At 28.5% G+C, this 25,583-nt stretch overlaps 1 protein-coding gene across 2 annotated transcripts in view; it reads left to right on the forward strand.

Moving 5' to 3' along the window:
- LOC129960670 (FMRFamide-activated amiloride-sensitive sodium channel-like) overlaps nt 1-25,583 on the forward strand; it is a 78,169-nt gene that overhangs the window by 46,738 nt on the left and 5,848 nt on the right. For both annotated transcript variants that reach the window (XM_056074225.1, XM_056074224.1), the window contains exons 3-9: nt 549-733; nt 2,108-2,217; nt 10,499-10,659; nt 14,514-14,600; nt 19,283-19,397; nt 19,964-20,036; nt 23,517-23,580. In XM_056074225.1, coding sequence (XP_055930200.1) covers nt 549-733; nt 2,108-2,217; nt 10,499-10,659; nt 14,514-14,600; nt 19,283-19,397; nt 19,964-20,036; nt 23,517-23,580 — 795 coding nt within the window. The remainder of the gene's footprint in view (nt 1-548; nt 734-2,107; nt 2,218-10,498; nt 10,660-14,513; nt 14,601-19,282; nt 19,398-19,963; nt 20,037-23,516; nt 23,581-25,583) is intronic.

A 25,583-nucleotide genomic window follows, 5' to 3' on the forward strand; every position in this document is an offset into this window, starting at 1 on the left:
CTCCGTCTTAACTGTGAATGTGACGGGAAGGGGTGAGAAAGAAAAGAAATCAATCTTAGATGGCACGACTTATCAGAATTTTAAATATTTCATCCTTTTATTATGCATACCTAAGCAAAATAAAGTATTTTAATTTAAGTAGGATCAATATATGAAGAAGAAAAAGAGTCCCTTGCTTTGGAAAAGACAGATTACTCTATTGTTAGAAAATGGCAGTGAATCAATTTTCTATAACATATTTTTAGTTTTAATTTATTCATCAATAAAATGAATAATTGAGTTTGATATCTCTGAAATTTTCGCAATGCTTCGAAAACTGAGAATAATAACTATATAGGGAGCCCCAGGGAATAAAATTGACTCGTATTATTTTTCTGCATACTGAGACACTAAAAACAAAATTAATTGATATTTTCATGGATGGAAAAATACTTGATTATTTTCAATATAGATTTCATGAATCGAAAATTTTCGAAAATGGTACATTGTCTATATAACAACATCTACTTGGTACATGGTTTTAACGTCAAACTTTTGGTATCTTTTAGGCTATAAAAAGATATGCTTCCTGCTCTAGTAATTTTGATGGAGTATTCAGCAAGGAACGCTCTCAGTCTTTGCAATTTCTGAATCGTTATTTGAGTTTATCGAAGGAACAAAGAAGCAAGTTGGGACACCAATCAGAAAACTTCATTAAAACTTGCACCTTCAATGGAGAATCTTGCTCAATCAGGTATGATTCAGATTACAAAAATATAATAAGCGTTATTTTGATAAGTGCTTTTGAGATAAAAGATAAAAAAATACCAGTCTTTGCAGTTTCTGAATTATTATTCCAGAAGAAAGAAAAGAATTGGAGAATAAGAAAACTTCATTAAAACTTGCACTTTCTAGGGAGAATCTTTCCCTTTCTGATATGATCCGAATTAAAATTTACAAAACTCATCAGATATACTTTTTGTGAGTTCATCTCAGCTTTAAAAAAATAGAATTCTATGGGAGATGAAAAACATTTCACCCACCAATGTGGCGTTTGAAAAGACATAAAAGTAAACTTTACATAAAAAATTTCCAAAATAGCACCGCAGGTGTATACAACCTCTCTTTTACTTCTTTTAAAATAAAAGCACTTTTTGAACACTCAGACAATAAGTTTTAAATAAATGCGTCAAAACTTATAAATTGAAAACAATGATAAAAAGTTTTTGAATAAATGATAGGCTATTCAGATGCAAGCATTTCTTTTAAGATTCATAAGTTTTAAATTCATTATTGATGTAAAATATATCGCTTAATATAACTATTATGAGTAGAATACGATAAACTACAAAACTTTTCGGGCCATTTTTACTTAAATTCCTCTGTAATTTAAATCTTTCTTCGGTTAAATTAATTTTTTATTAACATAATGTTAACATATCAATTATAATTCAAGTTTTATTTTGATTGATAAGAAATAGAAACTAAAAATTGCAATTTTTTTATTCCTGCCTCATTTTTATATTGTTAATAATATTGTTACAATACTAAATCATTATTTAATTTTAAGAAAATTCTAAAATGCAACAATGAATGCCTCTTCAAAGTGATATATTGTGAGCTAACACGTTTTTATTTTTTGTTTTTAAATTTCAACAGTGAATTCAATAATGAAATTCAATAGAGAAGTTGGCGGTTTATCTCGGTGTAAATATTCCCAATTTTGAAAATCCCGAGGGTATATTGCAAAAGAAAGAAATATTTAATAATTCTATAGTAAAAAAAAATTTGGCTGCAGAAAAAAAAAAAAAAAAGTTTTCCCGTCTTCAGCAATCAGGAGCAGCTGATTCTTTACCGGATTTTCTCTATCTGCTAGTTACTATCAATCATAATCTCTGCCCACCAGCGACACACCACCGTCTTATCCCCTTTTTTCTACACCTTTTTGCTACAGCTTTATTGGAAAATTTGAGACAAGGTTTTTTTTCTCTACTAAGAGCTTCTTTTGAAAGTTACAAAAAATTCTTTCGGACAGATTGACATTCTTTTTATCCAATTTATTTCTTTATCATATACCTGCCTTTTACCAGCTTGCTTTGATTAATATACACACTTTCCTTCACAATAGTAACTTCTCCAACTTCTTGAGTATTGAATTTGGAAATTGTTTTACATTCAATGGAAATTACGAAACCAAAGGAAAAACTCTACAGACACCTTATATTGGCCCAAACAGTGGTAAGTAGATAGCTAGTCTTTTCGTCCTTTTTTAAGTCCGAATAAAAAATAAATTGAATCTAATAGAACAAAGTTTAAATTTTAAAGATAAAATTTAACATTAGCAAATGCAAGTAGATAAAAAATAAAATTCAGTTGAAGGAAGTTTAGCTTTAAAGAGAGGTAATATAAAATAAACTTAACGCTTCGCAAAATATCTTGTCATGTCATTATTGAGTTCAAACAAGAAAAGTTATTTTATATACTTTAAGAAGGCTTATTGATTTGATTAATTATTATTTGTATTTGAAAAATTATATTTGTTATGTATATTTAAATATACATACCTCATGATTTATAATAAATTTAGTAGTAATAAATAATATTTCTACATTAAACTGTTTTATCCTAATATTGTTATTACTCTCGTTATTATCCGTTACTGAATGATTTTTGTATTCTTATAATTGCAGTACTATAATTTTGAACTTTGTGTCGCACTACCTGAATATCACTGGAAATATATCAGCACCAAATTTTACTTTGATTTAAATAAAATAACAGTTAATGTTATTCTTAAAAGCAATTTAAAGTAAATGCTTAAGATTAATGTAAATGTTACAATTCATGAAACTGGTCTTTTGCTAATGAATCTAGAATCGGATCGAAGTCGAACCCAGCTGCTGGTGAGTTTTCATTATGAATCAACTATTTTCTAAATTAAATTGTTTATCGAAGTGCTAATTCCTTCAGGAAGGGCAAAAAAAGTAATGAAAAGTTGCTGGATAAGGTGCCACTTTATTGGTGGGTATAGTAATGGTGTGGAAATAGGTTGTCATCATTCCGGTGACGGAACTGACCTCCAGTGTGAGAGGTTGGGCCATGACCGATGATGGCCTTCATTCCCAAATGCTGTTGCGACCGCGATCATTCAACTTCACCGGTCTCCTAAGCAGGGCGTGGGTAATTCCTTTTCGGTTATTAAGGTGGGAAATGGAACAAACATATTTAAAACCTTTCATCAGGTGTAAGAATATCTTTGGTTTCGCACTAAATTTGCACTGTTTTAGACTCTTCACATTTGCTATTGTTCGTTGACTTCTTGTTCAATAACATAAATAGAATTTATACCATCAAAAGAAATCCAAATGTCTCCTTTTTTGAAAGCAATGTTATAATCCACAAATATTTTTCGGGTCATTTTCTGCTTTCAAATCTGCTACAGCATCTTTCAAAAATTTCAGACCTTAGCCTGTAAAAGAAAGTTTTGTTCGATTCAAAATGTAATTCTTAAGAAATAATTGCAAACTAAACAAGTAAAAGAATTCGTTTTAAAATGTTCTTTAACTTTTAGCCTCTTTTTCATACAAAATTTTCGATTCTTTGTAATAAAAAATAGTTTCCTTAATGGTTGTAACAAAGAAATTTATTGAAAGGAATGTACACCTCTGGAGAATTATCTTCTCTGTTAGCTATATTTAAATAGTACCTGACCTCCACTTTACCGGCTGTAGTTTAAACTATAAAAAAAGTTAAAAGTAAGTGTAGAGATAATAAGACAATGGTAAAATAAAAAGTTTAAACATTCATCAGAAAAATGTTATTTATTCGCAAACCGATTATTTTCAAAGAATGTCTAAAATACAAGTACCTGAGAATTATATAAATATATTTTTAATGTTGGACAAATCTAAATCTTATTTTGATCGAAATAACTATACGTAATAAATTCAAAAGGTTTTCCTTATATATATATATAGAATATATAGATATAGAATATATCTAATACTACATTTTATAATCAAATATGTCCTTTTTAGCACCTTTACCTACTCATTTCAATTATCCTTTGAAAATTAAAAAATATATTTGTTTTCTGTTCGATTCTGCTATACAATTCATTAAAAAAATTTTATACCCCATAATTGTATATGCCCCGTTTTTAAATAGGTATTATTTAAGTGATATAACGAATTTCAAAGATGTTTCATTATTTTTTTTACTTTATGTTTGGTGTGTCAAACTATGATCGAATTTTTCTTACATAAAATCCTAACTCAGTAAGTGTGGATTACTGTAATTTAAAATATGTTGCTGTGATTAGAAGACATAATTTAGAAAAAAAGAAATAATTTCCATTTCAGCGCAAAATTGAACCATCCAACCTATGGTGATTTTTTTTTTGTATAAAATATGATTATTTTTAATTGTTATCAACAACTGCAAATTTGTCTTAATACTTTTGAATCAGAACGATTAGTTATTTATATACAACATTACAATACCAGCTGAACAGTATAGAATAATTCAAACTCATTTCCTTTTCCCTATATAAGAAGATTAATTTAGAAGATTGATTTCGCAGGTACTTATCATGCCCGAAAACGTATTCTTTAGAATTTTCCTTTTTACAAACTATTTTTCCCTGTTTAAAAATGTCATTTTTAATGCAAACAATATTATCCAAATGATTTGCAAATGCATTTTAACTCATTTCTTTTATTTTACAGTTTACTTTGAGGGAATAAAAAGAAAATGCTTAGCACTAATGAAGTTCTTATTTGAACAACAAAGCAAATAAAGTAGTTGTCAACATTTGTTACGGTCATCCTATATCTCGATTCTTCGTTAAAAGCAATTTCATTTTCATCTTCAGAAAGAACAGTTTGAATTTAATTAGGTTTTTTAACAAAGTGAATGTAACCTTCTAGTTTAAGTGCTATTATTAACTTTTAAAACGAATGTAGAGGACATTTATCTTTATTCCAGAAAAACACAAACCAGAGATTGAACTTTCTTTGATACCATGTACTGACAGAATTTAACCCATTTTCTATAAGATTAACGCCTGTACAGAAAAGATCTTTAGAGCGAAATTCAAACAGCAGAAAGCATTATATCCCCATTTGTCAAAGTCAGAAGGAATAAAAAGTTATGCAAAAGATTGCGATTTCTTGGTACCGTTTCAGAAACAGATTGTGCTTTCTGATGGATTTTGCGAGAATTTACGCTGTATTGGAAAAAGAATTTAATCTTGTGTTTAATGTTTTATCCGTTATGGCACCGCTAGAATTTTCTTTATAGCCTTAAGTCAGAAAGAAAGATAATATTATTTTAAGGAAAACTGCAAATTTTTCATAAATGAAAAATTTGAAAGAAAAAAAAAATTAGTTTTTCCACCACTTTTCGGTTAAAAGGAATAACTCGTTCATAATTTAGCACATAATGTATTCGGATTTAAAATAACCATTCATTGATGAAAAAAAAATCTACGAGTCTGTTTCTATTCACATAAGCAAAAGGCAACATGCGTACGATGTGAAATCTTGGTTACTGCATCTGTTCCAAGATTGCTACCCCTCGGGGAGCACCTCGAATAGAGGATGAGATGCTTCCGGTATTGTGGTTAGATCTCGCCACCCTGAAGGTTAAATAAATAGGTGAGGGGCTGGCTCCTCTCATCGATGACGGTACGTACTTCCTTCGGGAAGAGTTGTACCGTGGCCGGTGATGACCCTTAGGATTCAGCCACAGTTCCCGCCAATATTGCTATTGCGACGGTCTGGTCATTCAGTATTCTATATCCGTGTGCCTTCAGGTGGGTCGGAGAGTCAGTGATGTGACTTTACAAGATTGCTTCCTTAATTTTATAAATTTAATCAGAGTAATTCGAAAAGTTGTTTTATATTTTAAAATGTATGAAGACATTAAATAAAAATTAATCTCTAAAAAGTGAGAACAAAAAATTGTCATATAGTTCCATTTAAAAGAAAAATATTTCTGCACATTTAAAGCGAAAATTCGTTTATCGTTTGAAAAGTAACAAAAATTCTTCAAAAATATTTTCAGGTAAACAAATGGTAATATGTATAAGATATGGTTTTATCCACTATATTTTTCAAGGATTAATTTTTTATTTATTTCCATTTGAGTGAAATGATCGAGAAGTTGCTCTTTTTGTTGTAATGTATGCTAAAATAACATTAAAAACATCATAGCCAAACATCATCATAAATCATAGCCAATAGAGTATTGTTTAAGTACAATTAATTTTACTTCTAGTTTCTGCATTGTCGAATTTCTGGCTGGCATTCTATTTTATTCGAAATATTCTTTTCTCAGCTTATTTTTGGCTTTTCTTTTTCTATATATTCGAAAAGAATCGGAATAAATCCATTCAAATGATGAAAATATGTTTTTATTCTATAGTAATCATTGATTTGAAACTATAGGTTTCTCATACTTGTTAAATAAAGAGCATAAAAATAATGATAGGAAAGATAAAATAAAGATAAAAATATAAATAATATAATGCAATTATTACTTTTGAAGTAAAAATTATATTAGAAAAGTTAACTTTGGAAGGTATGTAAAGATTTGAAATTCTAGATTCGCTGAAATTTTTATTTAGTTTAATCGTTAAGAAATGGATCTTAAATTCTATTTTCCGCTCCATAATTTCTGTTTAAAAAAATTGACAGCACTGTTTGTGATAACTATTTTATTTAAAACTGTATTTTCTACAGCCTTTGAAAACAAAATATATCAAAAAATTCTAGTTGAAATATTTTAAGCCTTTTCATTTCACTATTACACTGGAAATTTATAATTTTTTTTTCTTTTTTTTTTTTTACCATTTTATCTAACTTTAATTGTTTCCCTTCTGCAATGATGAACTTTTGTGGTCGATTTTTTTTCATTTCTTGGTGTACTAAAGTTTCGAGTGAGTTCTTGATAATAATATAATATTTTAATCTTTTCAGAATTTAATTACTAATCAATAAATTTTAATTGTAATTTACTTCTGTACGAGTGGCGCCATCTCGTAGTGAATTTCAGAAGATTTTAAGTTTCCGTTATAATATGCAAGCTATGAAATTAATACTATAAAGAAAGTAGGCCACAATGAATATCATAAGGAAGAAAAGTATTAGCCATTTATTGAAAATTAAAAAACAGGGAGTGACTCTGGTTTGGTAGAGAAGTAACTCAGCCTTTAGTGGAGATGTTTAGAGGGCGCGACCACTTAAGACACGTGAAATTATGCAATTTTAAAATATCACTATTTTTTATCACATTTCATCTATTATGTTATCATATTCGTCAAGTTAATGCTCTTTATATTTGAAGTGTTAGCAATTATTATCCCTAATAGGACTTTCATAGTTCATACAATGTTTCTGTTAAGATGATGGTTTATTTTGGCATAAAAGAAGGATCGTGTTGCAATAATTGTTACATTGGATTGTTACTGCGGACTGCTTGAAAATTTACTCCATCTACAAATTCTTGAGTCGCTTAACTATCATAATCAAAAACGCAATAAGCTGGACAAATGAAATTAGGTACGTGACATTAACACCAAATTTGAATAAAGCAAACAAATTTCGGCGAAATAAATTTGTCAGTCTGTCCGAGGGTATTCTGATGATGCTTAAGTGTGTGCCAAAAGTGGCGTTACACAGGTGAAAAGCTCATAACTAAAAAAAAAAAAAAAAAAATTTAAATAGCTATCAAAGGACTGGCTATTCAAAAATCACTTTCTTATGCATGTGTACTAGATGCAAAAGAAGCTAAAGGCAGCGCCAAAAAATAAATAACTAAAGAGGCGGGCATAAAAAGAAAAAGTGAAGAAGGTCTAAATGATTCAAGCAGAAGAGCCTACATAATATTTTGCAGTAAAAGTATCATTGAAACATAATTAGTAAATAATAAAAATTTATCAAAAATAGGCAGTTTAACTTCGAAAACAGAAAAATAAAAGTAAAATTAAAATTAAAGCAAAGACAAAAAGATGAATAAATAAATGAGAAAATAAGTAAATAAATAAAAATATTAAAAATAATAATAAACATGAAAAATAAAAATATATATATATATATATACATTGGCTCAGTCTAAGGCAGAGTTCACGATCAGGAACAAAAAGCTAGATAAAAAGTTCTTTTTGCATTTTTTTTTTCGTATACTTACAAGATACTGTCCACTTTTAGCAGTGCTTGACGTTCTTTGTGTACAATTTGAAGGACTCAGTGAACGCAAACTGTCGAATTATTTAAAAATGACCCTCGCCAATAGTGTTCTTTGCTATTGTTTATTTTTATGAAATGTCAAAATTTTTTTAATACATTAGTCTTATTTGTTATAGATTTTTTACTAAAGATTTTGGTCGTAATTTGTCAACTGTCATTTGAAAAAAAGATTCATAACAAAAAAAAAATTTGTAGAAAAAGCCAATGAAGTTCATGTATTAAAACCACTGTTAAAATCATTGCAGAGTTATTATGCAACTCGGTAATCTATCCCTAAAACTAAAATATAATTCCTAAAAAATTCAAACAGCGGAAAATATCTCATTTTGAAAAATCATGAAAATTATAATTCTAAAATAATTCGAATAACAACCTTGTTTCTAAAATTAAGCTAAATGACGGTATTTTGAAAAGAAAAAAGCTATGGAAATATGTTCTCCTCTTAAATTATCGAAATATATATGAATACATAAATAAGGTTTTATTCTAAAGGGGGAAAGCGCTGTCAATATCTGCGTGTATTAAATTGAAAATTTTTATTGTAACGAACGAAAGAACTAACCGAACAAAAATAGGTATAGTTTAGTCGTTTATGAAAAACGGAAGACATTACTTCTGTTCTTATTTTTAAATGAATGGAAAAAATTAGATTTTCCAGTGGTGGGAAAAATAAGGCCCTTTTACTTTGATATATTCGGATGCTTCTTGTTCTGCTTCCTCATAAAACATGTAACGTAGATTAACAAAATCATAATCATGGTAAGATATCTAAAATTCTTCAGTCTGTTTCATTGCGCACACATAAAGATCCAGTGATTGGAAAAACACGGGCAGTTCATTTTGATAATATTCGGATACTTCTTATTCTGCTTCCTCATAAAACATGTAATATAGATTTAAAAAATCATCATCATGATAAGATATCTAAAATTTTTCAGTCTGTTTCGTTGTGCACACATAAAGATGGAGACATAAATTCGATTCCTATTGTAGTAGATAAATTCAAGATATCTGTGTCTTCAAAAAGTGAAAATTTTCTCAACTAGCACAAATATTTTTTGTAGTTTCCTTTCACATAATTTTTTTTGGTATTGTTCAAATGTATAGCTTATATTAAAGGAAAACTTAAGCAGTTGGAGGGTTTCCTTTGAATTACTCCTATACTTTCAGAATATAGCGCGTTTTGTATTTAACTTCGTCTTATAGTGAAGATAACTGGATATGTAGTTTGTAAAAGTGTCTCTTGTCTCCGTTTATAACGTGTCGATACATAAGAACAGATATCGTAAACAGAGGGTCAATCCAATGAAGAATTTGAAGCACATTAACAATTCTGGTGCTAAAACTGTATATCAACTTTCGTTGCATTTTAGAGTTATGTTCACATACACATTTTTCGAAGGCATATTTCCACCAGGATTTGATACCGATCGAGAATTTTGGTTTTAAGACCACTTACCAAATTTCATCTATAAAGATCTTTGTACTTTTAAACTATGCACTGATAGAGCGATATTATTATTATTCCATTAGAGTAAAAGAAATACGAAAAATGGAAATTTATCAAAATGTCATAGTCGAATTTTTTTAGCGATTGCAATATTTTTATATATTAAAATGTATCAATATTTGTGCAAAATATTTTTCAGTCTACTGGGAGAATAAGCTTAACCTTATCATAAAGTTCGCGTATAAAAAAAAACTGGTGCTTCAGTTCAATGATAAAAGAAAAAGTAAAAGCTTGAAAAAGGTAAAATAGGGAAATATTGCGTCTCTCGTTTTTTATTGAGAAGCCGACCGAAAAAATACCTTTTGCTTAAGAAAATGAAGAATAGGTTACGAATTGAATCCTCCTTTATGAAAATGACAAAGCCATGGTTACCTCAAAAATTCGATCGATATCTACGTCAATAAGTTAATCATCGTTAAATGTTTCAGAAATACTTAAAAGGAGTAAAAGGTTCTTTTTTATATCAAGATAAAAAAAAATAGCAAGCATAGAAAATATAACACATTAAATATTATCTTCACTAAGAAATCATTTTTAAATATTTTTAATACTAGGGCTGCATATTTTGTTCATAAATTTTCTCTAATAAAAAGTGAAAATAGAATTTTATACTATTATATTTTATCTGATTTCAAAACATAGGAAAGGAAATACTGTAGTTTCCTGATTCTAATTTAAGCAATGAAATTAATTTTTCATTATCCACATAAAGTATACTTTTAATAAATTTGGAAATAGAGTAATATAGTTTTTATTCTAGGATTAGAATTAACTCTGAATTTAGAGGTTCAGGATTATAGTCCTATAACACCAAGTATTGGAGCACGAGTTGTTATTCATAAATCAGAATCCCAACCAAATCCTGAGGACTACGGCATCAACATAAATCCTGGATCTGAAACATCAGTAGCAATCAGACAGGTAAGTGTACAGAAATGCAGAGAAATTCCTCCCATTCTTGAAATTACAAATTGTATAGGATACGCAATTTAATCACCTGAATATATTTTGAGATTAATTTGTTCAGTTGTTTGTAATTGCTGTAAGCTTTAAGAAAATCTTTAAAAATTCAATGATATTTACAGGATTTTGTATTCAGTGTTTTTATATGTATTATTTGATTATTGAATTTCACCAATCTTCTAATTATATTTAGTTAAGGCCTTGTTGCGAATATTCGTTATTTTTGATTTTGGAATTTAAATTTAATTCCAAAAACTCTCTAAATTTTATGCTAAACCGTAAAAACGTAAATTAAATTAAATACAGAGCAAAATTTTAATATATTTTATTTAAAAGTGAATAAAATAAAGTTTTATATGACCGACTTTAACGGGTCTTGTTTTTACATTTTGATCGTAATTATATTTTTTCAATCATAACTCAACGATATACAATATCAAAATTAAATAATAATTATATTTAAAATGAAATACAAGGCTTGAAAGATATTAAAATAATTCAATAATTATTTCATCATAACTCCCATTTTAAATTGAGAAGAAATAAATTGTTCAAGATGCAATTTCAAGCTGCTGAAGCAGAATTGAGAAATATTTTTAATGATGATGAAGATTCTCCTAAATGATGCAAAAAGCTTATTTAAAAACAATTTCTATATTATATTACGCAGAAATCTTGTTGTTTTGCAGCACTAACTTTTTTGTTTTTGTTCCGTTTGATTTGGAATACAAACCACTATTCAAAGTAAGAAATTAGAAGTCATCTATAGTAGAAAACGGTAAACAAAATTAAAATAAGAACTAATCATAGAGGAAGGTTAAAGGGTATGGAACTTCATAAAAATCGCTCTAAAGGCATTATATTTCAGGAAGCGGTTAACTGTTACGATGCGGCGTTCCGAAATTATGTTACTAAAGAAAGAAAAACATCTTAATACTTAACTGAACTAATGGCAAAGAGTTTCTACTTTAAAATTGCGTAGTTTTTATACTGTGAAGCTATGAAACAGTGTTTCAAATTAAAAATGTCCGTGATAGTTTCGTTCAAATTATGCATCTACGAGAGTTTTAAATAAATCCTCATTTATATTTTTTCATGAAAAAAAAATCAAGTAACTAAATTTGTTTCCAAAATTGTGTTCAGTGAAACAATATTAAACACTTATTAGCAGATTTCTAAGTGATAAAGTAAAAAGGAAATAATGTTTGGATAAAGGTGACATCCAATAGCTAATTACTGTTGACTCTAAGAAGTTCAAATTTTCGATGGAATTGTTAGTGTGTATGTTGATGACTTGAAGTAACAATATTTACTTTCGAAAGAACCTAAGAAAAATTCTTTCTACTGAAACAAAACTTCCCAAATTTACTATTAAGCAAATAAGGGTTACTGAATAAGGGAAAGGGTATCGGCTCTATGTTTACTTTTCTTTTTTTGTTAAAAACTTTATTGCAGTCTCATTTGTTACAATCTTTTTGTTCTTGATTTTTTTTTTTTTTTTTTTTTTTACCAAAATGTTTGAGAATAAAAACATTAGATTCTCCTTTATTTATTTTGTAAATTAGTCTGACTGTAGAATAAAAATTGAAGAATTAGGAGGTTGAAAGCTTTTACTAAACTGCACGTAAATATATTTTTCCCTGCGAAAGAAGCAAAAAGATTGGTAAAAAAAGATTTGATAAAAGACCATTCGATTAAGTTATTCCTTAGATTAAATAAAAATTTAATAAATGACTTTTCCTAGATTGGCATTAAGGATACCTGATATTTATTTAATAATAAGTGGGAATTTTGTGTGTTGTGTTTAGATTATGAATACTGTGTTTGATAATGCAACATTGGGATATAGTTTTGGTTTTTAAATAATCCCTTCTACAATGATACCACGTGAAAAAGTTATATCATTTAGTTTAAAAGAAATCTGCCTGTCAAAATGGTGTGCATTTGAAGGAAAATTGATAAAGTTTGTCATCTTCCTTTCTTTGCATAATAGGGGGATACTGTTCGTTTCAGTGTTCTGAGACGACCACCGCAAAAGCACGGAGGATTTTAGAATCCGTTGTCAAACAATTCCTTGATGTTGGAATCGCAAATTGACTTTCCTCCTTCCACTTTCTTCCTGTTTTGCATCAAAATTGTTTTGATAGACATATTTTTTTAACATTAAACTTTTAGGTTTGTATGAAGGGAAAATTACAACCATATTGAGAAATTAATTAGCCTTTAATCTTCTTCTTTCGATATAAATCTATTCCCAAATCAGATAAAAGTATATCAACCTTGAATAAAATAACAGATTTTAGGAAATATTTTTATCAAGAAATACAAAAATTTTACTATATAAAACCTTAATTAGATCAATACTTACCTAAGGCTCAGAGACCCAGGCCCTGACCAAAGCTGGAGAAAATAGAATAGCCATTTTCGTAAGAAAGATTCTGCGAGCCATTGATAGAAATCAACAATGTTTGGAGAAGAAGATATAACTTTGAGCTATATAAAATCTATAGAGAGCCAGATATTATAAAGTTTATAAAAATAAATCGGATGAACTGGGCGGCTCATATATTTAGAATGGATGATTATTCCATATTTAAAAAAAATCTTTTACATAAACCTCTAACAAGTAGGAAAAAAGGTAGACCCAAAATGAGACAGACTTCCTGGCTATCCAGGAAAGAAACTAGCACACAAGTGTCAAAAATAGAATGCGGTGGAACAGAATTCAGAGGAAGGCACTGGCCCACCCTGGACTATCTAGCGAAATATGATGATGATGAGGGTTTATTTTTGGTATTAAAATAATTGAAAATTTTTAATTGAATATTTTTTTTTACCTTAGATAAATTAATTGAAGGTCTTTACAAAAATTAACATTAAAAGAGAGAAGAAGTGCAAAAATATTATAGACCTACATTGTAATCTAGATAACCTTCATCCGAAGATAATTTCCTTCTATAATCAGATTTAAAAAATTCTGTTCAATTCATTAAACTAAAACCCAAGAAAGTTAATATTTGACATAAAATGGATAGATATTTGACTAATGAAAACAAAAATACTTTATTTTAACTATTAATACTGCAACTCTTGAGAAATACTTTGAACAGAACAGCTGGTATCAATGCCAACAAGCAGCCATTTTTAACTCATTTAATTTTTTAAAAAATTTATTCAACCTTGTTGCAGATTTCAGAAAAAGAAACTCTTCGTTAAACTAACTTCTGTATGTCTTCATAAAACAGACACATTATTTAAATGATCCAGAAAAGGATACAAATAATGTGAAAGATATTGAGCTTGGCTTAAATGTAATTTGTTTAGAAATTAATGGATATAAATATATTTAATTAACTTTAAAAATTGAAAACACTATGATTTTTACCAAGAAAAACTGATGCAAAAGTTAATTCAAAATATAAAACAATTACTATATCTTGTATTCTCAAACAAAATGTAAATCATTTTCTGCTTTCAATTTTTTTTAAAAAAAACTAACCTCAGTATAAACAATGAAGCCCCGTATATTTACTTGAATTAAAATTATAGATCAATATTGACAGACAATAACAAACTAAAAAAAAATTCAAAATAATCCAGCATATAAACTTTCATACAATCGCAGTTTTATTGCTAAAAGTTCCATAAAGTAATAAGCTCTGTTTAGAGTAAAAGAATTTATATTTTATGTGAAAATGGAGCAGTTTTTTTTTCCTAATTAAATAAAGGAAAACTTAAAAATAGTATAATACAATAACGTCTTTTACGAAGTTTTAATCTATTATAAAACACGTGCCATTTACTTTTTTCAGACTTCCATATACCGTTTACCTCACCCATATAGAGACAAATGCAGAAATTATGAAGAACAAGACTCAATTTCTCCAAAGGATCAAGAAGTAAGAAACTAATTTATATAAAATCTAGCACATAAAATACACTTTACTTGACAACAAATTGTTTAATATATCATCTATTTCCAAGCTATTGTGTACAGATTTGTATGCATGCCAAGTATTTTTCATTCTATAAGGAACATTTATATGAAGAATTTTTTTTTCTTTAATGTGATTGTTTTCTCCTCACTGTTAACTTTAAAAAAACAACGGACTTGGTGTAAAATGAACTCTTCGGCGGGTTGTTGTTGTTGTTTTTTCGTGGGGGGGGGGAAGTAAAATAGGGATTTCTATTGTCTCTCCAAATTCTTTTAATCTAACTAAGGTCTATAATAATAGGCTTGGCTTTAAAAACTCCTGAAACACTTCTTTTAGTACATTTTTGGTGCAATTTAGAAAAAAATAAAACTCGCCTTTTGATTATTTCTGCACATGAGTTAAGGATTCAAAAAGATAGATGAAACATGAATACCCCAAATAATAACTTAATTCAGAATTAAAATTTCGATTCGAGTATGGTTTTGTGAATGGTCTGAAGATTGCAATTCATTTAAAATTTTTCGAACGCAAATATATATCTATTGGCTCCAGATTTTTCACTCCAAATTCTTGTATTCATGAAGCGTGGAAATTTGAGATATGATATGTGTGTCATGGTTAATATGGTATGGTGATTAATTAGTTATTATTCATATGGGGGTGTATTAATAATTAAGGTACAAAGTTTTAATCATACTAATAAAAAATACAATGATTGACAACATAACAGGGAATTAAAGTATTATCAATTTACTACTTTTTGACACAACTATCCTTCATGTTGAGGCAGGTCTTACAGAACGCCGTCTGCTGCGATTAGAGCCGTTTTCAATAGCCCGTTTGAGGTAGTCATCAAAGCCAAGTTTTTAACTGCCAAGGAACCTCTTTGTGGGTCTAAACAAATGAAAACTTAAAGGTTCCATAGTCGTATTATGTGGTAGGTGATCCAAAACTTCCCAATCGTATCTTTGCAGGAGGGGGGGGGGGGTAGGAACTGTTCCCGGTGCTTGCTGGAAAACAGCTCGGACACAGAACTGACCAATATTAATAACTTTAATCACTTTCTGCTGTCCACGATAATTACGTGCATGTTAGTAAAAATAGCTCATATATTCTAGAAAATATAAAGGGTGTTTTTTGCTTTTTTTTTTCAAATTTGTATGCATGATTTTTTTGTTTATAACACTCAGAATCTTCGAACAAATTTTAAGAAACTTTCAAAATATAGAATAAAATACCTCCAAAGTATTATATTGAAAAATAAAGTAAATACTTTGAATTTTTGAAAAATTATAATTATTTGTAATAAATAACTTTTAACTGCATTCTTACGAAACGTAACATAATTTTTCTTTGATGATTTCAAAAGTAAATATATAGGGCAACGTAGATATATAAAAAAAATCCAGTTGAGTACCATTAAGTTTCAGAGAGATGTCAGCATTGCGCAAACTGAATTTGTTGCTCGCTAAGAGAAGCTAAACGATAGGGGTTTTTCTACAAACTGATATTTTAATTTAAAGCTTTGAATATTTATATTAAATTGTATAAAGGTTAGAACTTTTCTACCTACCGACGTATAATTATAAATGAAATACGAATATAAATAACAATAAATATTATTACATTATTTCCCCAATCATCATTAAGTGCAACATCATGCATGTAAATATACATTATATTATTAAAAGCATTTGGACACTTTTATACCTCGACTATCCTGCGAAAATAAAATATCAAAATAAAGTGGGATCCCTTTTACCATAGTGATAGCTGCTACTTCATAAGAAAGGCCATCAACTAGTTTTTGGAATTTTTCTGTAGGAATTGAATACCATTCTTGTAAAAGAAAACTGGAAAGCTTGTCACTGACGTAGGGTGTTGTAGTCAAGTGCGAAATCGACATTCCAGTTCATTCCATGCATTTTATGGGATTGTAATTTCAGCATTAAGCAGAACGCATTCTTAAAAACATACATGTCAGCAACCAGTTCTACACAATTTGTGCTGTGTGAACTGGAGCACAATCACAAAATGGACCCTCTCCAAACTGTCTAATAAATATTTTTGGATGCTTTTAATTATGTATTGTACATCAAGTTACTCGATCACCCTATTATTGTAGATCTTTTGGTGGTCAACAACTTACTGGAGCTAATCTGACATATGTCAGATCTTTTGAGGATAAGGAGCAACAACATCAATTACGCAATGTTATAATTGTAATGTTTATATAAGTAATGTAACATGGTAATATTTGTTATTTATAATGCTTGCTTTGCAACAATTTCAATTCTGTATTTAATTTATAAATATGCCTTGGTAGTTAGCATGTTTCTAACATTTCATTTCATATTCATTTAACTTTTCCAAAACATCAACTAAAATTCAACATGCGTACAGCCGATATTTTTCGGAATCTTAGTGGTATTCAATTGCATTTGTTTATATAAGCTACCTTGTGTATCTATTTATGAAATTTTGAGTGAAAAAAATGTTACATTTTGTGCATTCAAAGTTAAAATTATTCAATTCTGAATCCCAAAATCCTTCTACTTTCAAAGTATTTACTTTGAATTTTAATATAATACTTTGGTGTCAATTTGTCTATTATTCCGTTATTTTTTGATAATTTGACTGAAAACACTGCATTTTCTAAGTCATATCACTGACTCTCCGACCCACTCGAAGGCACACGAATAATACCGAATGACCACACCACCGCAACAGCAACATTGGCGGGAACTGTGGTTGAGTCCTAAGAGCCATCCCCGGCCACGGTATACAACCCTTCCCGAAGGAAGTATGTCCCGTCATCGATGGGTGAAGTCAGACCCCCACCTATTTATGTATCTTCCAAGGTGGCTAGATCCAACCACCATGCCGGAAGCCTCTCATCCTCATTTCGAGGTGCCTCCCGGGGGATCTGCATGTTATAAGTTAAAAACATGATTTTTTTTCAATAAAAATTTTTATTTTCTAAAATATGCGAACTATATTTGCAAAAATGTATGTTATTATCGAGGGCAGTAAACAAAGCATTGACGAAAGTTGCAACTGATAATTAGCTTTCTTTCAAACGAGCTCAAACTATTTTCTTCATCGATTTCTGGCCGCACCGCTAGACACACTCGTGACTGAATCTTACGGTAAATTGTGAGTTCAAGTGTATACGCTTTACATAGTTGAAGTGCAAAGGCATTTCGAGGCAATTCATTATATTTTTTGTGTTTTCTCTAGTAATATATCAGTGATGGTTTGGTAAGGAAATAGGTCACTTGAACCTATAAGCTTAGAATTTATTTTAAGTATCATGGGCTCGGAGAAGTAATTTGGTACTTTCCGCAAATCATGCCAATAATATTGGAATCCATTTGGTCTACACGGATTCATTTTTTTTTCCGCAGAAAAAAAATTTTTTTTTCATTTATATATTTTTTCATATACATATTTCATATTTTTCATATACAAAATTTCATACAAAGATTTTCGTTTTCCATAATAACGTCCAAATCTAGAAAAAAACTTATCAACTCGACACTTGGAATCAATTCTTGAGTAGTCATTCAATTTATACAACATTTAGAAGAAAATTTAACTGTCGAAATCTTCGTCAGACAATCATTTCAGATGTTACCGAAAGCTTGAAAAATATTCATAACATGCAAAAGAGAAAGAGAGATGAAGAACGGGAGAAAATAAATATGGTTCATAATAAATTGTTGTAAAGACTTTAAAAAATCAAAATCGTAAACTTTTAGAAATATCCAAAACAGTAAGTGCTTTATTTGAATATAAAAACATATATTAAACAAATTACATTTCTTTATAATAAAATTACTTTCCTTACATTTATTTTTATCTTCAGAAAAACCGAAGTAGTTCTTTTTAACAAGTCATTTCGAATGCCTGTCATTTTATTATTAGACTTCAATATCTTTTTATTATTCTTTTTTTCGAGTGCGAGACAGGGAAAAAAAGGAAATAAAAGATGTAACGTTCAATTAATTATATATAATTAACGTTACGTATAATTCAAATTTGTTTATCTATAAAAACTTTTTTTTACAACTAAACCTTTAAAGCTTCCGTTGAGATAATTCACTACTAGTATAATGAATTTTAATACGATTTTTTCAAGTATTAATATTTTCTGTAGCCTTGATTTATAAGATTTTTTTTCCTGTAGCAGTCATTTGATTTCAACAAATAGTTTCCTTTATTACTTCAAAAATCACTGAAACCCAGTATTAATTATTTACCTGTATTTTTTCTTTAATCAAAAATATTGAATTTCGATGCAAAAAATAATTAATACAGCCTTCAAAAGATTATTCTTAGAAACGTTTTTCTCCGTTCAAACATTCAAAACTAGTTTTGTTATTTTTATGATTGATTTCCTTGCTCCAGTCAAAAAAATACTCAGCTTCATATCATTTCATTAATTCTTGGCTTATTTTACATTTTTAATTTGTCCATAGTGACATTTTTAGGTGCCAAGAATGTTTTGAAACATTTTTTCAAATATTTTTTTTAAAAAAATTAACGTTTTACGGAAGTGTTATTTTCAGAACTATAGTTATTATTTTATTTAGTTTTCAGAATTATTTTTAAAATTTATAGTTTTTTAAAATCCATTTTGACAGGATTGTATTCGAAAATGCATGCAAAGTGCAAACTTACGCCGTTGTGGCTGTGTGGATCCTTTTCTACCATCGGAGCAATCGTTTGACCTTTGTGACATACAAAACCAGACATCAGGTGAGATATTTTAATCGCAATTCAAAATCAAATTTCGGTTTTTATTTAACTGGACTTTTTTTCTGACCTAGTTTTTCTATAAAAACTAACGATTAATATTTTAACTTTATGTCAGTTTTCCCTTAAGACAAAAATTTAAAATTATGGATTTGTAAGCTGCATAAAATTTCTAATTTTTAGCTTAAAAGATGTTAAAATAATGAAGTTGTGCGAGATTATTAAATTTTCTTTTAGTTTTGAATCAACCGAAAATTCTAAGGAAAATCAAATGTATGACATTTATTCGCAGCTTACAAACAAACTTCTTAGCACTACAATTTCATCTAACAATTAAAATAATTATATTATTCTTTTTTTTCTATAAAAAATTTTTTTAACTGGTTAACATTAATCATAAAATTTCACCGAATTATTCGATAGTAATTATTACCAGTAGTAGTAGAGACGTTCCTAACTTAAATTTATTCAAAACAATGATCAGAAGATAGACCATTTTAAATTCGATATTTATTGCAAAGAAATATTTTCTAATAGTTTCCGGTAATTTGTAACGCAATTTTTTACAGTATGCTGTTTGGATGAAGTTATGAAATCTCTTAGTAAAGATGATCCTCCTTGTCCATGCCCTTTACCCTGCGAGTAAGTACACAATACACTGAATTAAATTAATACTATCTATGAAATTATATTTTGAAATTAATATTAAAAATCTACTTTTTCCTTTAAACAGTAGCATAGTCTTTCACTAAAATAATGTGTAACAAAATTTCATAATTTTAGTTAAATACATATTTGATACAAAAGATAAATCTATAAAGATAAATTCAAAAAGGAGATGTCTAATTATTTAAAGAGATCTCTCGTCATTTAAAAGTGAAAAGTTCAGATGTTTTAAAAAGTACGTGTAAAATTAAAATGGTAAAATGATAATTGCATTCTGCGTCGATATTAATTTCATTTTTTTTCCTCTGGTTTACCAAGAGACAAATTAAATGCGCTATTAAAATACAAACTTGAAGAATTGTAACCTAGTCGCAATTTCATTTATGAATTTTGGGACGAACATTAGGAGAAGGTGTTTCATTTAAATATATTTTATTCATTGAAAAGAAATATATGAATCTTTCAAGAGATCCGATTGTCACTTCTAAAATTATTTATTACATCAAACTTTTTAATGTATGCTAGCAAAAAACTTCGTAATTTTAATATCTTTGACATATTCTCTCCCTAATGAAAAATTTTCTGAAAGCTATCAATTTCATTTATATTGTTTTCTACATACATTGTTAGGTGCAGAATTACAGAGTTGAAATTAAGCAGGTTTAATAACAAAATGTAAGATAAGAATTTATTCTGGAATTTGAAATATTTATAGTTTAAAAGAACTAAGTATTTAAATCGCCACAGAAGCTTTTGAAAGTTTCAGAAAGGATAAATAATGTATACCATAGCCAATGAAATGGCTCATAATTTTGTTTACAATTTACAATAATTTAAAGAAAGCTTATTAAAATTGGCCAATCAGGAAAGATTTGTCCCACGTGTTGTATTCAAACCCATAATTTCATTGTTCAAAATTGGATATTTTCTCTTAAATGTGGCACTAGTAACGATCTGATAAGTTATTCCTACATCTTCTTCGTATTTCCGATGCTTGTATTATTCCCTTAAATAACCGAAAAATGTATATCTTTCTCACTTAAAATGAATGTAACTTCATGCTGATCATGAAGATGAGCAGCATTTAGTTAATTTCATTAACTAAATGCTGCTCATTAATTTCATTAACTAAATGCTGCTAAATGCTGCTAAAATACGTGAAGAAAAGCTCTTTAATTTTTTTCACTCTATTAAAAAGTTTTAAGAATTATAAAATAATACGATGTTATAATTTTGGTTTTCAGACAAAACCTTCCATTTTTGCATGCATATCATTTTCAAAGTTTCAATCACTTTTCTCTCTGTCATAAAAGATGTAGAAAAATTTATATTTTAAAAACATTCTTCTAAGCGGAGCCGACATCAAATGATAACAAATTTCGAATCTAAATTACGTTTTTATAGTTTGAACTGGAATCAGAATTACATAAAAAAAATATTTGTAATTAAATATTTCAAAAGATCCCAATTAATGTATCTAAATCAAGATATTTTAATAACGGTGTATTTTAAAAAGCAATATAGTATCCATTTCTCTAAAAATTCGCCATATAGCTAGCTATACCAGCATTCTGTAAATAATGATTTATGTAATGAGAAAATGATTTTATTAAAAGACATAATCGTTGTCCCTCTGGTAAATGCCATAATTAAACGATATAAAAATTTCAAACATGTTGCTGACAGAAGGTTAAGTTACAACGTTCCGTTACATGAATCAAATAACCAAAAAATGTCAGACTTCTCCTTTCATTGGATGATTAATGATGTATTTCTAGTACAGATTTGCTAGAGTCCTCTTTTGGTTCTCTTTATTGTTAAATTCTATTTGCGGATAATAAATAACTTATAAAATATTCTTAAAAAGGATAACATTAATAAATGACTATTTATTTATTTATTTTATCAATAAATTGCTTTATTTTCCATTCTTTTGTGTAAAGCTGTAATTGCAAATCTTAAATTATATATAAACCTATTTCAGTGAATATTTTTTAGAAAATTCTAATAAATAAGTGAAAAGTTCGGAATTATGAAACAATTAACTCAAAAATGCAGGAAGATATAAAAAAGTATGAATATATTATGCAATTTTATTATTGTTTCTACTATTCATCTACATTTGGATGAATAATCTCTATATAATAAAAACTGGGAAGAAATTTTCATATGTTGACTTTTTAAAAAATAATAAATATAGTAACGCTTTTTATAGAAAATATAAGTAACAAAACAAGTGAATTTAATTTCAGGACGAATTCGGGTGTTTTTTTCATTCCGAAAATCGAAAACGTTTAAGGGAAATGACTCAGCTTTCTTTTAATTAGGGTGACAATATTCTGCGTGTAGTAAAAATAAACATTATTGTTTTTTCTAAAGCCCTCTTTTTTTTAACATGAAAATAAAATTCAGAACAATCTAATACAATTAATTCCACTTCAGCATCATTTTGGGTCTATTCGGAGATGTTAAATTATTTAAGCGACAGATTTTATTATTTACATTCAGATCATCTGTGTTTTGCTTGCATCTTTAACAATTCTATTGGCCCCCAAGTTCTTAGAGAATTGGTCAGTTTCTTAAAATATTTAAGATGCAAATAAAAGAATAAAATTTAGTTAGTTTTTTTAAAACAGTAAATCTCCATTTATACTTCGTTTCAACACAATCCCGATTCATTCGCAAATATTGTAATGATGATGTGCTTTGTTTATGAAACACAAAGCTTCGATTATGCACCATTTTCCCATCATATTTTTACATCATTTTCGAGGAGTATTTGAATTATGATTCAAACTTCAGTGGTTAATTAACTGTATGATACTAATTTAATCTATGATAAAGAAGGTTTTGATGATATCATTTCACCTTCCTTTAAAGCGATTACGACTCCATTGAAATATTTGGAACCTTTGCTTGTCTAAACACTAATAAAAAATATAATTCATTATGTTGTACTTAATATTCACGGTCAAGCAACATAAAAGACCATGATAAATAATTTTTTTAATTAAAAGTTTAGTTTGTGTATATGAATCGTATAAAATAAAAAATGTATATTGACAAAAATATGCAGTAAATGTCTAGTTTTTCCCACTTTTGTGATAAATGTTTCATTTAAAATTTTAATTATTGTTTTTAATGATATTTAGTAATATACCAGTAGCATCTTAAGGAAAACTTTAAAAATAATTATTTGTAAGCGAATTTGCATTATATACAAATAAATTTCTCAATTATTATTATTTGTTATTTATTAAATTTTCGATTATGCATCATTTCAATTATATGTCATAATTTTGAAAGGCACTTTAACATTGCTTTCCTGGATGTGAATAATATTTTTCGTCTCGAATGGTATGTTATGTGCAAGATTCATCATAATTTACATGTGCAATCATTAGAGATTTACTTTAAAAAATGATTCTTTTTTTTCTCTCTCTCTTTTCTTTTTAGATCTACGCGCTATGAGATGACTATATCAACAGCATTATGGCCAGCACGGAGTTTTTATAAAGTGGTAAGTATCTATCAAAAATTAGCAAATCTATGAAAGACATAATAATACACATGCTTTCGAGAAAACACGAAGTTTAAAATAATTTCAATGATGTCATTTCGAAATACTAATAAAATAATTCCTCTCACCATAAGGCCAAAATTAATTTATTTTAATTCCTAAATAATCAGAGGAGTGTTTTTCCCACGGCTAAACTTCATAATATAGTAAGGAAAATCAAGTATGATTTTTAATTACGGATTTCGTTCTAAATTTCACAAAAACCTACAATTTTGGTGCGCGATTCACATATTATAACTCACAAACGCAGTTCCAAAAGCAGCTGATTCGTGACCATCTAATCGAATTTTTGTTACGTATCATACAGCAGCGCCATCTGAGGACGATGTAGAAGACTAGTTCAATTTATAAGCTAACATGGGAGAGATAATATTGATAAAGAGATTCAAAATAATACTGTGAAAATATGATTCATTTTACGAATCATTTGTATAAATGTACTTGCTCGATGCTATCGGTAATCATTACACTTATACTCCCTCTCGAAGAATCGGTTTATGCAGAAGAATTTAGGAGAATCATGTTTATCAAATGGTAAAAAAGACTATTCAAAGTACGTGTATCCTTACTTCGAGGAAAAATTCCAATTCTTATTCAATAACACGATCTTCTAATATTCGTCTGATTATGCCAATACTTCGAAGAGGATCCAAAATGTAATGATTCTGAAAGTGAATTCAAGTTGTACACTTAAGTGTATAATAAATCTGGATGTTGAAATTTCTACTTTATTCAATTCACTTTGATATTAACGAAACAGTAGTATTAGCAAAAAGCGATGTAGGGAAATACGAGCGCCAATGACTTGTGTGTATGTGCGAGACAACTTATTTATATTAGGTTATACATGTTACTTTTTAGTAGCATACAAAAAGAAAGCATTATAATAGCCCAATCCCCAAAAAATTTGAATTTGAGATTTTGAAAAATCTCCACGTTTCAGGCTACGAAAAACACATTTTTGGAATTCTGTTCGTCTTCTCTCTGTCTGTGAATACGATAACTCAAAACCGTTTTAAACTAGATACATGAAATTTGGTATGTGCTCTTTCCATCAAAGTTGTAGATTTCTATTACATTTTTGAACGAAATCCATTCATAGGAAAGCTGTCCGTCCGATTCTATGAATATAAGCTAACAACTACAAAACGAAGAGACAGAGATGAAATTTGGTACACAGATTTAACATCTAGAGTGTAGATATGTATCGAATTTTGAACCAAATCCATCAAAGAGTTGACTGTCTGTTGGCTTGTACTTTCACAAGCATATAAAGGGGGTGACTCAGAAATGCAGTGACTTAAATATATGTAAGTATGTAATTTGTTCAGTGGTTTTACGACTACAGTTATAATTCTGTGTTAGATTTTGGTTTCAATCGCTCGGAAAAAGGTACCCAAAATGCAAGTTCGGTTATCTGTTACTTATGTATATTAGCCTACCCCAGCAATTAATCACCAAATAAGAGAAGCGCCAAAGATCGCAAACTAATAGGCTCTTTTGTAACAATTGGTCGCCAATAGTATGCCGTCAGTAATACACATGTACATTTATTGCAGTGAATAAGAGAAAATTTTGAGGAATTACTCCCGCTGGTTTATTATGCTTTTGTTAGTCAAAATGATTATTTGCCCATCTTTATCAATATCGATTGACACCCATATATAGAAAGAAAAGAAATTTTAATAAATCGTCCGAAAAACTTAGTGGTCAGTCCAGTTTGTGCAAAATAAATAAATCTGATGAATTTAAAAATTAAATTCGAGTTAATTTTTTTTTTTTTTATATTGGCTAAAATATTTATCAAAAATATCTCAAAATTCATAGGTCAGTGTACCACATGTTTTCTTTCAAAAAGACAAACAATGCTCGAAGAGAAGTTACTTTTCTTAAATAATTATGGCATTAAAGAAGGAAAATGTTTTCTTTTGATGCAAAAATAA

This window comes from Argiope bruennichi, chromosome X2, assembly GCF_947563725.1.
Source record: "Argiope bruennichi chromosome X2, qqArgBrue1.1, whole genome shotgun sequence".
Classification (NCBI taxonomy): domain Eukaryota; kingdom Metazoa; phylum Arthropoda; class Arachnida; order Araneae; family Araneidae; genus Argiope; species Argiope bruennichi.